This window comes from Rhamphochromis longiceps, linkage group LG1 (genome assembly GCF_057381845.1).
Source record: "Rhamphochromis longiceps isolate RC_006_pf linkage group LG1, R_longiceps_female_GT1.1, whole genome shotgun sequence".
NCBI lineage: Eukaryota > Metazoa > Chordata > Actinopteri > Cichliformes > Cichlidae > Rhamphochromis > Rhamphochromis longiceps.
Window position 1 is genome coordinate 7005871 of NC_140557.1, and position 13453 is coordinate 7019323.

At 41.7% G+C, this 13453-nt stretch overlaps 1 protein-coding gene across 7 annotated transcripts in view; it reads right to left on the reverse strand.

The window, feature by feature from the left end:
• kif13ba (kinesin family member 13Ba) overlaps nucleotides 1–13453 on the reverse strand; it is a 53149-nt gene that overhangs the window by 15092 nt on the left and 24604 nt on the right. For all 7 annotated transcript variants that reach the window (XM_085417825.1, XM_085418197.1, XM_085418106.1 and 4 more), the window contains exons 9-33: nucleotides 13077–13211; nucleotides 8211–8323; nucleotides 7908–8019; nucleotides 7593–7805; nucleotides 7401–7511; nucleotides 7115–7249; nucleotides 6455–6585; nucleotides 5220–5306; nucleotides 4896–5086; nucleotides 4533–4812; nucleotides 4249–4411; nucleotides 4008–4163; nucleotides 3739–3888; nucleotides 3126–3251; nucleotides 2832–3005; nucleotides 2529–2686; nucleotides 2317–2449; nucleotides 2029–2184; nucleotides 1815–1914; nucleotides 1541–1667; nucleotides 1084–1139; nucleotides 870–994; nucleotides 514–789; nucleotides 278–430; nucleotides 47–124 (exon numbers count right to left, since the gene is read on the reverse strand). In XM_085417825.1, the coding sequence (XP_085273951.1) occupies nucleotides 47–124; nucleotides 278–430; nucleotides 514–789; nucleotides 870–994; nucleotides 1084–1139; nucleotides 1541–1667; nucleotides 1815–1914; nucleotides 2029–2184; nucleotides 2317–2449; nucleotides 2529–2686; nucleotides 2832–3005; nucleotides 3126–3251; nucleotides 3739–3888; nucleotides 4008–4163; nucleotides 4249–4411; nucleotides 4533–4812; nucleotides 4896–5086; nucleotides 5220–5306; nucleotides 6455–6585; nucleotides 7115–7249; nucleotides 7401–7511; nucleotides 7593–7805; nucleotides 7908–8019; nucleotides 8211–8323; nucleotides 13077–13211 (3639 nt within the window). The remainder of the gene's footprint in view (nucleotides 1–46; nucleotides 125–277; nucleotides 431–513; nucleotides 790–869; nucleotides 995–1083; nucleotides 1140–1540; nucleotides 1668–1814; nucleotides 1915–2028; nucleotides 2185–2316; nucleotides 2450–2528; nucleotides 2687–2831; nucleotides 3006–3125; nucleotides 3252–3738; nucleotides 3889–4007; nucleotides 4164–4248; nucleotides 4412–4532; nucleotides 4813–4895; nucleotides 5087–5219; nucleotides 5307–6454; nucleotides 6586–7114; nucleotides 7250–7400; nucleotides 7512–7592; nucleotides 7806–7907; nucleotides 8020–8210; nucleotides 8324–13076; nucleotides 13212–13453) is intronic.

Consider the following 13453-nt stretch of genomic DNA (forward strand, 5'->3'; position numbering starts at 1 on the left):
ATGCCATCTGTGCTATGATGGTCTGCCACTATATTTCATGCTTTACCCTGTTAACAGAAGGAGAGCTTATGCTCCGTCTGTTACTCTTCCCTCTGCTAGTCAACTGCTCCTTCACGGCCACTTCCTAAAACACAGTATTTTAATGTATATATTAGAAGAAAATATTAGAAGATCATCAATTTAAAAAAAAAAAAAGCTGTGTGACTGGATGAATGCTTGCCTATTCATAATGTGGGTTTAAATTCAATCTACAGCTCTATTATTTATCTCCACCTACCTGTCTGAGTCTATCCAGTGTCAGAATGTTCTCCAGACTCAGGACACTCCGGAGGTATTTCTCAATGGCAGCTTCATCATCGCCTGACTGGCTGTTGTGTGCGCTTGCAGCGAGTCGGGCCAGCATCTCCCTGTCCTCTGAACCAGGAGCATCCTAAGGAGACAAAGCATCATAAAGATTAACAACATGTTTAATAATATGCTTGGCAAAACAATGCTTCTTCCCATTGGCCTTACCCCAGGTATGTTGGAAACCACCTCAAAGGTGACCCCACAGCCAGGTACGGTGCTGCGGGTTGACATCCTTCTGAGAAAGTTGTGGGCAAATCCCTGGCGGCCCGGGTTAACATTGACGCAGATCCTTTTTCTCAGCACCAGCTGCATGTCAGCAGGGTGACTGAGCTGGACCACCACCCGTATGGTCAGATAGACACGCTGCTCAGGATATGATCCCCCTCGACTGAGCTGAGGACACTCATGGACAGTGGAGTCCCAGGATGCCTCTGCTTTAACCTGTGGAGTGAACAGCTCAGTTACTACAAGGGTTTCTAATGAAAAGGCCTCCTTTATGAGAATTACAGGTTTATCCTCACCTCTCCATCGTAGTGTCTGACAATCTGTAGATCAAAAAAGTCATCCTCATCCTCTCCATTCAAGATAGCATCCCAGCCTCCAGCCTCTGGAACTTCAAACTGGTCTTGAGAGCTGAGGTCATCAGCTGGGGAATCAAAGATATTTCAAATTAACTTATATAAAAAGATAAACACTTTGTGAGATTCTGCACAATTTTGCAAATGACTGACTTACGTTTGAGATTGAGGAAGAGGACGGGGATGTGAGTCTCCATGCCAGGCAGAGGAACCCTTTTTAAAAAAAAAAAAAAAAAAAAATGTTGCTTAAACCTCTGTGTCTTAAAATGTTATAATGAATGCTAATTTCCAGCTCGATATTTCTGTTCTCAGACAGTAATCCTTTGCAATTGGCCTACATGCACCTCCTCAGTTCAAACAAGATACTTTAGCTCCATTCAAGCCAAGTTATTACAAACTGCAAACAGAAGGTTTGATGAGACTTCTGTGTTTAAACCAGAGTGTGTGCCTTATATGACCATATTAGGGATATCTGCGCTCACTGACATCACAAAGAGCCGTTTAAAATTTTAAAGCGGTTTGATACAGAGCGTTTAAAGCAGTCTGAAGCTGCAGCTTTAGGCTCACAGGGGCTTCAGCTGTTTTCAATAAGAACATCATTTAATGGGCTGTACCATTCAGCAGGTGCTCCAGGAATGCCGCTGCCAGCAGAGGGCACCATTACAGCATTTCTCTCCTCAGTTAGAGTCAAACGCCATTCAAGGAGCTGCGCCTCTCTCTCCATGTCATCTTCTGTTTTTTCTGTACAAAACATGCATGCATTAAACATTTCATTCACCTTACTCCACTTGCAAAGTGTAAATTGCTGTAACTGTGAATTAGGATCAGAAACAGTTGTTAAATACCTGTGCACATCAATATTTTGCATACTAATCTACGTATTTTTACCTGCTTTGCTAACCAGGCTCTGTAGGTGCTGATCAAGGTATTCCTGTCTCTTGGTGAGAGCACCTAACCACTGCCGCCGTAACCGTTCCAGGTCTCTTTCCTGTCCACCAAACAACTCAGTTAATCACTCCATCTTCTTCTTCAAGTCAGCTACTTCAAAGGTAATTTATGACTCAATGAAAGTGTAAATCACACTGTAGACAGAGTGGTCTACCTGATAACTGTCCATCTCATCTGCTTCCTGGTTTGCTGTGGTGTTTCTGATCTCCACACAGCCCACTGATACAGCGAGCACAATCTCTGCGATCAGGGGCATAGTGCCAGAATCCTGAACTGAGCGCACGTCCACCTGGATTCTTCTCGACTGACCCTAAAGGAGCATGAGGAGAAGGTTGAGGAGGATTAAGAAGACAAGACACTAGTTAGAATATTTAGAAGCCCGCTTTTCCAGTTTTCTGATTCAAACAGGTTGACTGTTTTTGTTGTGATGTGTCATCCTCACCTGCCGAAGCTGGAAGATTCCTCCGGTCCGCACATCTCTGGCAGGTACCACTTCCACTGGAACAAAGTCTCCATTCTCGTTTATCTCCAGGATTTGAATCCACAGCTCGAGCTTACGTGTTACCTCACTCCATCTACAAAATCAGACACTGTTTGCACACCTGTGCTCCTTGCAGAACAAGAATCTATATGTACTCTTTCTGTTATATCTACCTGTCTCGTAATGTGCGTGTCTTAGCTTGGATGATGCTGAGGTCCCACAGTGCGGGGTTTCTTCCAGCATCAGCCTGTCTGTGTCCGTACACCTCAATGGCGACTGCCCCTTCTGTAAGGTGCTCGATAAATTCCTCAGTTACGGACACAGCCAGCTCCTACATAAGCCCCCAAAAAACAAGTGCCATTCAGACCAATCCACAACACATTTTCACACAACTAGAAATCAAAATAGACACCGCTCAGGAAAGCTTCTTGATTTGTTGCAAGACTTGAAATTCTCGTCTTCCCTCCCATGTTTACCTTGCAGCTGTCAAACACCACCATGCAGTGTGGGTCCTTGTTGCTGGGTGATGAGGATGACGTGTCAACTTCGGGAGCCACGATGATAGGCTCAGGCTGGTCCCAGAAAGAATACTGACAGAAGACGAAGTTGGACAGGTACTGAGGAAGACCAGTAGCCTGCAGGATTTTAATCTGTGGATGACAAACGGGAAAAATGAGATGCCAACTAAACATACCTAATAGTCCAGGAAGTATTGGGAAGATTCAGATGGTCTGAATGCACTAAATTTTCTGATGAGCTATGAGTCTTACCATGCAGACCAGTTTGCGATCCTGAACTTCAATGTCCTGGTTGTTGTCAGGCTCATCTCCTCCAGCCATGTTATCCTCTAAGCCCCCTCCAACTCTTACCACCTCCACATGCAGGCGACCTGCAACCTAAACACAGCAAGAAAACATCCTTTAGCCTTTAGTATAAGAAAAATACTTTTTTTTTAACGGGGAAAGATGCAAAGCTGTTTTAATAGACTTCATGAATAAAAGTACAGACTTGAAAATGAGAAAAGCATGTCAATTTTTCCCAGAATTTGTTCCTTGTCCCCAAAGACTTCCTGTATCTCTGGCTGTTCTATTCTATAGCTGCTCATTCACCACTCAGATTTCAAATGCAATCATGAAAATCAGCTGAAAGTTTACATCAGCTTCCTGGAGTCAATTTTTGCTATCAATCTTTTAACATTTTACCAACACAATTCCCTGAATATCATGCAAACTTTTACTTTTAAATTCTGATCTCAGTGAAACTCTTCCTGAGTCACAGTGAAAAGCGTAATACCATACCAAGTCTAGAGACTGTTTCTGTAAGTCAGGGCTACTTCTATAAGAAGAAATTAAGGAATTAAACTGGTGACAAATTGTGTTCTACCTCTCCTTTCTGGTTGATGATGGGAACAGCGTACTGCAGTTTGACGTCATAGAAAAGACAGGAAAGGAAGACGTTGGCGACGCCGATCAGACTGTGGTTTTCTTGCTCATCAAAAAACGGGTCCGCTCGGCGTAAATATGGACACATTGCCTGGACAAGGAAAATTTTAATAGGTAGATGTTAGAGATGTGCTTATTATGTGTGACTTCATAAGATTCCCAATAAGTTTACAATGAAGCTATCATGGTGGCAAATGGCTGTTAACTCACCTGGTCGTCTGGATTATTTAAGTGGTAGTCCTGCCATTCCTGGTACAGCTCTCTCATGTCAACCAGACGGTTCTCCATCTTCTCCAAACTCCAGATCTGTTTGCCCCGACCCCGTCTTCGAACCTGGATCGCTGGTTCACTGAGCACTGCATCCCTCTACACACAGACATACTTATAAGCTTTTGGGAACACCAGAGGACAGGTCACCCACATGTAAGGTCTTCATGTTTGTGTTTACGACCTTGCGGTTTGCATTAAGGTTGTCTGATGGGATCTGCAGAGTGACTCGGTACTCTGTGTGACGTTCCAGCTCATCTGCAATGAAACAGGCTTCTTGTACCAGGAGGTTCGCCCTGACTATCTGCTCCCTCAACCTCCGAAGACTCCTCACCAACACAGCCTCCCTGCAGAAGGACAACAGGTGGAAAACAACATGAAGGGAGACAGGCGAACGGATGGATTAGGAAAACCAAGTTGGTATTAATCAGCACATTATGCATATTCCTAAAATTCAAAGAAACTCACCTGTCCTCACTCCACTGCCTCAGTCTGCTCTGAGCACTGCTTGAATGGCTCATCCCTCCTATACTGAGCCTCTCCATGCTGCGATAGTGAGATTGCTGTCCTGGACCTTGCTGCCCAATTGTTGGTCCTCCAGACTGACCTGTGGACAGGCGTTCTGGGTTGAGCTTCTTACGCAACTGCTGGAGCTCCTGCTCGTACATCTGCCTCTGTCGCTCCAAAGCAGACCGCTTCTCCTCTTCGTGCTGCCTCTCCAGAGACTGGAGGACTGCCTGCATGGGGTCTGAATTGACACAACGTTGAGAAGTCAGACAGGAAGTGAAAAAGACATGCTGTTTTCCACAATAGTGTCCTAACACATCTTACCATTGCTGCCCAGGGCTTTCATCATGACCTCTGTCTGGGCAAACTCATACGAGAAGCTGACTTCACTGGACACTTCACTGGCTGTATCACCATCTGCATCCAGCTGTTCACTGCTACCACTGTTCTTCATCACGCCACCTTCACCCTCTTCATCATCAGCAGCCCGAGAGCGCCGCTTAGGCAGGTTGATCCTGAAAGTGAGTTAAATGCATTCATCCATGACTCAAAAATATTTTATGTAACTTTAACAAATAGCCCAAACCGATTGATGGGAGGTTTTTTAAAGACTTAAAATATAAATTAAATAGAAAGAACAGCGGTTACCTAAAGAAGTGGTTGTTTCCCCAGAGGATTCGGTCCCCATGGTGGAGTTGCAGAGCACTGGTTACTGGAGAGCCATTAACACACGTCCTGTTTAAAAAAAATGGTGACAATAGTTGGGAGTTGCATTTATATTTTTAAAGAACCTCAAACAGAAGCTGAAGCAACCGACTGAAGAAAACATCTCTTTTGGTAAGAGGACTTTAACCCTGGTGGGGTTAACTACACTATGTTTAGCCTCATCAGCATAGGGCCTGTATAATGTAGCAAGTTCCAAATAACCAGGACATCTTTTTCTTCTCTGGCTTTACTTTGTAATCTTACATGTTGGACGTGTATTTGTATTTTATAGCTTATTTAACACCGATGTACCAGCCAGGAACTGCACATACAATTAGGTAGTAGCTAAATCTAGCACAAGGGATTGTTTCTCTCATGAGAATGTTTTTGTGAACGGTCCCTGACAAATACAGAGTAAAACTAAACTTAACTACTCTAACATAAGCAACGCTCACACGAAGGCGTTTATTAACTAAATAAGTCAACCTAATGTTTCCCAGTGTAGTTACAAGTGTGTTCACATAAACTAGGCATTTTTGCACAAGGGTGACAAATTGTATATTTTAGAAAAGACAGCTATAACTTTAGTAAAATAAAAAGAAGCCAAATGCATATTACAAGCAGTTTAGCAACATATTTGCTGCAGTCTTACTAGATATAAAGCAGTCAGTGTGAGACAGGAGAAATAAAGTATGTATATAGGTTTGTGTAGCATAAAGATACCCTTATGCAATTTAGAACTCTTTTAGCACCTTTTCTCAACTGATGGTGCCAAACTATTTGAGAGCAACAGGTAAGTAGGCTGACCTGTAAATTCCACATAAAGGTCAACCAGAAAAAGGACTACGTGTTTCTGTAGCCAGCAGGAAGGGGGGAAAAAAGAATCAGGATATAAATTTCACTCCACTGGTCACAAGTTAATAAGGGAAAAATACAAGGTTTAGAATGATTGCTGAAAGCTACTGACTCTCTCTCTGTGCACTGAGGCTGGTGAGAGAAGCCAGCTGGCCAGTGGGCAGTGGTTTTGTGTGTGCTGATCTCTTATCTTGAATATAACCTGCTGAGAAATAAACCACCTTTAGAACTTTAAAAACCCTAATTTTAATCCAAAGTTACCCAATTAAAACCTTGCAGTGTAATTCTCTGAACTTTGTTTGTGTTACGTTTGCGTTCCTTACCTAGCGTTGCGGTAGGGGGCGAGAATCACAGCTGCCTCTGCTGTGATGTCAATGACACAGTGCTCTGCCTGGATACCCATCCCGCACAGCTGAATGTCCTGGGAGTCTGCTGAGCCCACTTTTGTGTGTTCCTGAGATGTTCAACATGTTACAATCAGCTGACCCAAACAAAAGGGGAATAAAGAGCCTGTCTAGAGGAACACATCACAAATCTATGGGATGTTCCAGTTATAATTACAATCACAACTGATCTAAATTTTACTCCTTAAACTTTATCTGTTCTAATCGAGCCCATCAAACAGCAACATTATTATGTTTCCATAACAGCTGGTTGCCTTTCAGGTTTCGTATAAATGAATGAAATTTCCTCTTAAGCGTTTTCAAAACCCAGTGCAAGTCACATGACAACTGGTTCTTCTTCAGCTTGCTATTAAGAAAAATTAAACTTCAGTTTCTATGATTCAAACTGTGTAAAAAAAAAAAAAAATCTCTTACACATCTGATCAAATTTAGTTTTTAGAGGACAAAGACTGATCGCTCATTAAGCTGCAGTTACACAACTCTGGTTTAAAAAAAAAAAAAAAGTCAGGAATAATACTTTAGAAGGCATTAGGTAAAGCATGATGGGGACTCTGTATGTGTCTGTGTGTTCATGCAAACCTTCAGGTAGTACACAAGCAGTTCATTGAGTGCAGGATCAGCATTAAGGTTGACAAGAAAACTCTTATCGTCTCCAACTTTAATCCCTGAAGACTGAAGAGAAATACCCAGACTCTCCAGCTGCTTCTGACGCTCCTGCGCACGCACACACACAAAAAACATCAGACTTTCAGCTTTTAAAGTATCTGAATGATGCAGTTTGAGAAAATAAAGACACTGTGCACTGTAATTATTACACTGAATAAAAACAAAATCAATTACATTTGATGTTTCTTGTGCGTCTCACCTGTGCAATCTCCTCAGTTTTGCGAAGCTTCTCCTCCCACGTGACCGTCATCTCTTGAATCAACTTTTCGGACTCCTCCAGACGGTCTTTGAGCTCTGGAGCTTTCAAAGACTGGCGATAATAAAGCACATGACAAGCAGGTGAGGCAAATACTTCAACACGGTGATTGCTTAGATTGTGAAGATCCCTCACCTCTGCCTGTGTCAGTTGCACTCGTAGTTTTTCGACTTCCTCTCGGAGCTCCCTGATGATGCGAGCGTTGGGATCTTCATTAACAACAGCATGGTTAACTATGTTCTTTGCTCGGTCGGCATAACGTAGTGTCGACAGCGTCTCCTCATAGTTGTCTGCCGCTGGACTCACAGTAGCAACCATTGCTGTCCGACTGTTACCTCCCAGGCAGTCCTGGAGAATTCATAAGGGGGGAAAAAAAGAAAAAAGTAAAATATAGAGGAAAAAATGCTATAAAATGTTTTTTGCTCAGGTGGTCGTTTATGTTTATCATACCTTCAGTAACCATGTCAAAACAGAGTCTCTGTAAGGAACAAACTTGGTCTTGTTCTTGGCAGTTCCTTGTTCAGCCAGAGCTGAGATCACTAGACCCAGAGTAGTGAGGGACCTTGCAAACACAAAGAGAAGAGACCAGCTGATGGACTGATAGCAATCATGTAGCTCTGTCTGCTTGTGTGTTGAGATACTTTAACGTCAGGCTTGAATGACCTTGGAAGAAATATAACCTTTATTGGGAAAACATTTAAAAAACTGTTTATGTACTGTTTCTCTGTATCCATGTTTTAATTGCTTCATTACTTGTTGATGTTGCTTCCTTCCTTCAGGCGCTCTCCTGCTGCTCCAGTCTTTGCTGCTCGCTCACTTCCAGCCAAGTCTACTAGGCTCAGCCGACTCACCTTTTCCCCACTCGTCTACAGAGATACAGAAAGAGCAAAAAGGAAAATAAAGTCTGATTACTGTCCCATTTGTTGCTGCATCCATGATGCCTTATGCACTAGAGATGCTCTAGCAGGGTCCTGCAACCTGCGTTGGTGTTTCTGTCCACTGTAAAATGTATTTGTAAATGTATTTTTTTCCTTCCTTTCTCTGACTTTCCACTGATGTTTTTTTCCCCAGTGTAACAAGCAATGGAACAAAAAGCCATGGTGTTCCTAGGCTGGTTTAAAACATATCCAGGGGTTGCAGTAAAGATGATTAGGCACATCTGAATTAACTTCACTTACTTCAGAAAGCCGTAACACTGACCCACAAGGGGTCTGACAAATCTCTAATAACCCTTAAGGAGGCTGATTTTTAAGCAGCTACTACCTGAACACATTTCTGTATGCTTTGAAGTTTAACTGAGCAATATCCATTCTTGTCTTCTATACTTCTGATTCTTGTAATTCTACCAACCAGAGCACACCGTTATCTTTCAGTGTCTTGATGACAGTTTCCCTCTGTGTCTTCCCAAGGGCTGTTGAAGAGGTGGATATCACATCTCTATCTGTATGCCACATCCACTCCTGATTGTGACAGGTCAGCAGCTGACAAGGCTGAATCTAACACCTGATCAACACCTGCTGACAAGCCAAAGCAGCCCATCAGCTAAATATCAGCAGATGCAGTCCTCCGTGTGTGTCAACTGTGCACTTGTCAAGCCACCTTGCTTTTCTGCACACATCAATGTTTTAACAAAGTCGCATACAATGTCATGCAATTACTGATCAGCTAAGCGGCTGATGATCTGTGGTGTGACATGTCTGAACTTTACCAGGTGTTCTTATGTCGAGCCTCCAAAAGGTTTTGGCTGAATGTGCACACAGATACAATGATAATGGTGTTCTTGTAAAAGAACTGGTTCACTCCCACTCCCACATAACTCCATAAATCTCTATCAAGTCCACACTGCTCCACTTCAGTTGCAGCCTTGCAGACTCAACAAGCCAACTTCACAAGATGAGACTACCTGCTCCCTTACCAGAAGAGTAACCCCAGTACACAAAACGCCAAATTCATTACATGATTCACACTGTGCTATGGGTGAAGCCAAATATACTTAACCTTCTACTGCTTTAGTTTCAGTGTTGTGACCTTTAGGCTCTTCTGGACTGCAAAGAAACATTTCAGCAAACACCATCCTAACTATTCTTTGACATCACTGGTTTTAATTAAAACAAAAACAAGCTCTTTCTTTTTAGTGTATATTCATCATTTTTCTGATTCTAAACTTTCATCAAAATCTTTACAAGTTGTTCAACATTTCAACAAGCTTGACTATTGAGACTTAAAGCTGACCTACTATGAGGATTTTTAGCTTTTATTCTTGGAGATTTATTGAATCTGGTTCGCCTACTGTCTGAAACAAGCGACTTTAGCATCCTTTAAGCCAGCGGTCCCCAACCTTCTTTACACCACGGACCGCTTTATATTCGACAATATTTTCACAGACCAGTCTTTAAGGTGTCGCGGATAAATACAACAAACTAAAACCAGTACTGGTGCCAAAAAAACCAGAAGATTTATTCATAACATAGAGGAAAAGACCCAGGGTTAACAGAATTAATGATAAAAAAAGATTTTTAAAAAAATAATGCTAAAAAACAATAGCAACCTTGAAAACCATAAATTTCACACCCAAGCCTCAACTCTCGCGGCCCGGTACCAAACGACTCACGGACCAGTACCGGTCCGTGGCCTGGGGGTTGGGGACCGTTGCTTTAAGCCATTAGAAGCAACTTAGAAGCTGAAAAACAAAAAAACTGATGCTCTATATATCTGACAGTATTACCAATATTGTTATTTGTGTTTCTGTCTTTTCTGAATGGCTGACTCTCAAAAAAACAAAAAGCAAAAAAAAACAAAACAAAAAAAAAAACAAAAAAAAAAAAAAACACCCCCCCCCCTTCCCCCCCCAAAAAACAAAAGAAAAACCAAGAACAAAAAACAACCAAAGTCTGAACAACAGGCCATAGTTAAGGGGTGGGCAACTCCAGACCTCAAGGGCCAGTGTCCTGCAGGTTTTAGATCTCACCCTGGGTCAACACACCTGAATCAAATGATTAGTTCATTACCAGGCGTCTGGAGAACTTCAAGCCATTCAAATCAGCTGTGTTGGATCAATGACATCCAAAACCTGCAGGACACCAGCCCTTGAGGCCTGGAGTTGCCCACCCCTGCCGTAGGGGCTGCTATGCTCACTGGCCAAGCTGCACCTGAGCAGGAAAAAACCCTCTGAAACAGAGTTTAGGGCAATCTGAAATCTCGGCTAAGAAGGATTTCGAGCATATAAGGTGATGTCATGGTTAGAAATACAACCATGACTAATATGAGAATACACTATTGTAACCTATTTTATCAGGATATATAAATGAAAGAAAATAAGGAAAATCATAATAAGCTAACTTTAGCCATGTGTTCTGTTACATGTTTTTCTTTTATTACATACAGAAAAGCTTTTCTACATTTTTTCTACACTACATTTCGCAGCAGTTTGTTTGTAGTTGTGAGAATGTGTATGTGTTACTATAAAATAAACATTTGTTAAAGGGGTTTTCATTGTGCTTGGAAAGCAAAGCAACCTTATCTTGAGAAGCGGATAAGTTCAATCTTAAATCTTAAACAGCTGCATTGCATTGTCACCTTGAAATCTCAGGTAAAGTAAACTCAAACTTGAATTCTGAAAAGACTCGCTTATGAGATAAAGCTCACCCTCAGGGACAAGTGATACAGATCAGCCTCACACCAGCACAAGTGTAGATCCCCCAGGACTGAGCAAATTGTTAAACAAACAAGAGATGTTTATCCGTAACAGAAAACTAGACCTTTTTTAAATAATGCCCTGAACTGAGAAGTCATGTTAGACAGCTACAGAGAGCGGGGAGGCAAAGCTGATGACTGAATAGCACTACCACATGAGAAGCCACAACCTTTTGTAATTCAGTAATTTTAGCTCCTTACTACATCATCAACGATAGGATCTGTAGCCCGGAAATATAAGACTTGGAGATAAACACAAAAGTCTACAGTACCCTGACACTTTTGTCTTGTTCGAGTCTTAACATCTAACTAGCTATTCGAATAGTAAAAAGAGGAAAATACTTTATTATTAAAGCAGGGGAGTTGATACTCGAGTCAGTAACAAATGTAATGCTGTAATGTGTCTGCTCATAAAACGAGTGTCGGGGCATCAACACACAGATACACATGGTAAGAAATAGGGTCAACTCTGCAGTGCAGAAAACAACTGCTGGAATACATTTTAAAAACTCTGCATTATACTACACAGCCTGCAAAGTGTTTTATGACACAGAGAAACATCAGGAAACCATTGAGATATAGATAGGTACACATGGCCAAAGCGCAAACAAATTTGACCTTTTAGTTGAAAGCGTGGCTGAAAAGTCCAAACAGGACAGGATACTGAAAGGAAAACCAGTGACAAGATTCTGAGTGTCAGAATGACTCATCCAGCAACAGGTGATTCTGCTACTTGTCAAAGGTTGCCTCTTATTAACCTGCCCCCAACACAGGCTGCGTCATTTGAGGGCGGAGATGAGCTCCAATTCAAAGATCAACGGTCACTATTTCTTTAAAACTGGGGACAGATTATATATTTAGATTGAAGAAACTTGGAAGCTTAAATACGTGTTGAATATTGAAGTTGACTACCTTAAATGGTGTTCTCAGGGTCTCAGAAATACTGCTTACCACTGCCTAACAGGGTTTCAGTGCCATGAAACGAGTCCAACTCCCTAATGACTAATGCTCTGCTAGTCAGAGGATCACAAAGCAACCTAAATATTGCAGTCAGCACGGCAAAAACAGAAATAAAATTACTCAAATTGCACTGAATGGTCAAAATTGTGTTCTTTGGAATAACACAAACCAGTAGAGATTTTTAATCTGATGTTCACTTATGACGGGATAATAAAATAAAATATAGTGTTAAAAGTAGCAGAAGGATGTGTCAGCTAAGTGATTCACTCACTGACTACACAGTTTATGCGTTTGCTGTCTGTTAGACTTTGTTCAGCTTGATGAACCTACCGGCGAATTGTCTGGCCAACTCAGTGACTGACTCTGGGCGTGACTTGAAAGGAGAGCAGGCTGTATCAACTGACAAACTCACAGTCATGTCTGTGAATTATTAACAGGACTTGCTGGTAGCAACTCTAGCTGGAAATAAGAGCAAGGATCAGGAGAGACTAAGTGGGTCAGTCAGGACGGAGAATTAGTCATTTAAGTCTTTTCTTAAGAGTGCCTGGTCACATGGCGGAGCTGACATCATCCCTTTTGGTAGCTTTCTTTTTTCTTGTGGTTTAGATATTATTAAAAATAGCAGAAACATTATCGCACCCCAAAAAAGTTCAGCAATCATAATGATTAAAAAGTAAAGTCTCAATCATTTCTAAAGCTTTAGATTTCTCGTGCCCAGCAAATCCTTGCAGGCCTTTTGAAGAAAATCTATGTGTGATTGATGTGGCTAGACAGTGTAGAGCATATTTGAGAGCTTAGAAGTGGGTGGATGATGCAGCAGCTTGATGGTGCAGGGATGAGATTATGGCATGGGGACTGAGGGAACATGGTTTGAATCCAAGTTGGAACAGATGTTAACTAGTCATCTTTATAAATAACAGACCAGTCTTGTGTGAGCATGTGTGTGTTTGTGTTGTTATATCTTACCCCAGACTTTAAATCTTTGAGTGTGTGTGTGAGAATAATGTTGAAGACTGCATGCGATCGACTGCTCTCCTCATTCATGTTGGTAGCAGCGACAGTGCGTGACTTATTGCCCTCTGACATTAGAGACTCGATGTCCTGAAGGAAGAAGACACAATAAACAAACAATACAATCATTTTCATAGTTTCCCATTTTGCTTTAATTTCAAAAACAGATTACATGACAGTATTTTACTAAAAAAAGAAAATGCTAAAATATTTTGCCATGCCTTCATAAAAACCACTATTTTGTCACATAAAAGAGAAAATGTGACAAGCATCATTACAAAGCTCAAACTCCAACCTTTAATACTTATGCAGCGACAAGTTCATGAGTGAGG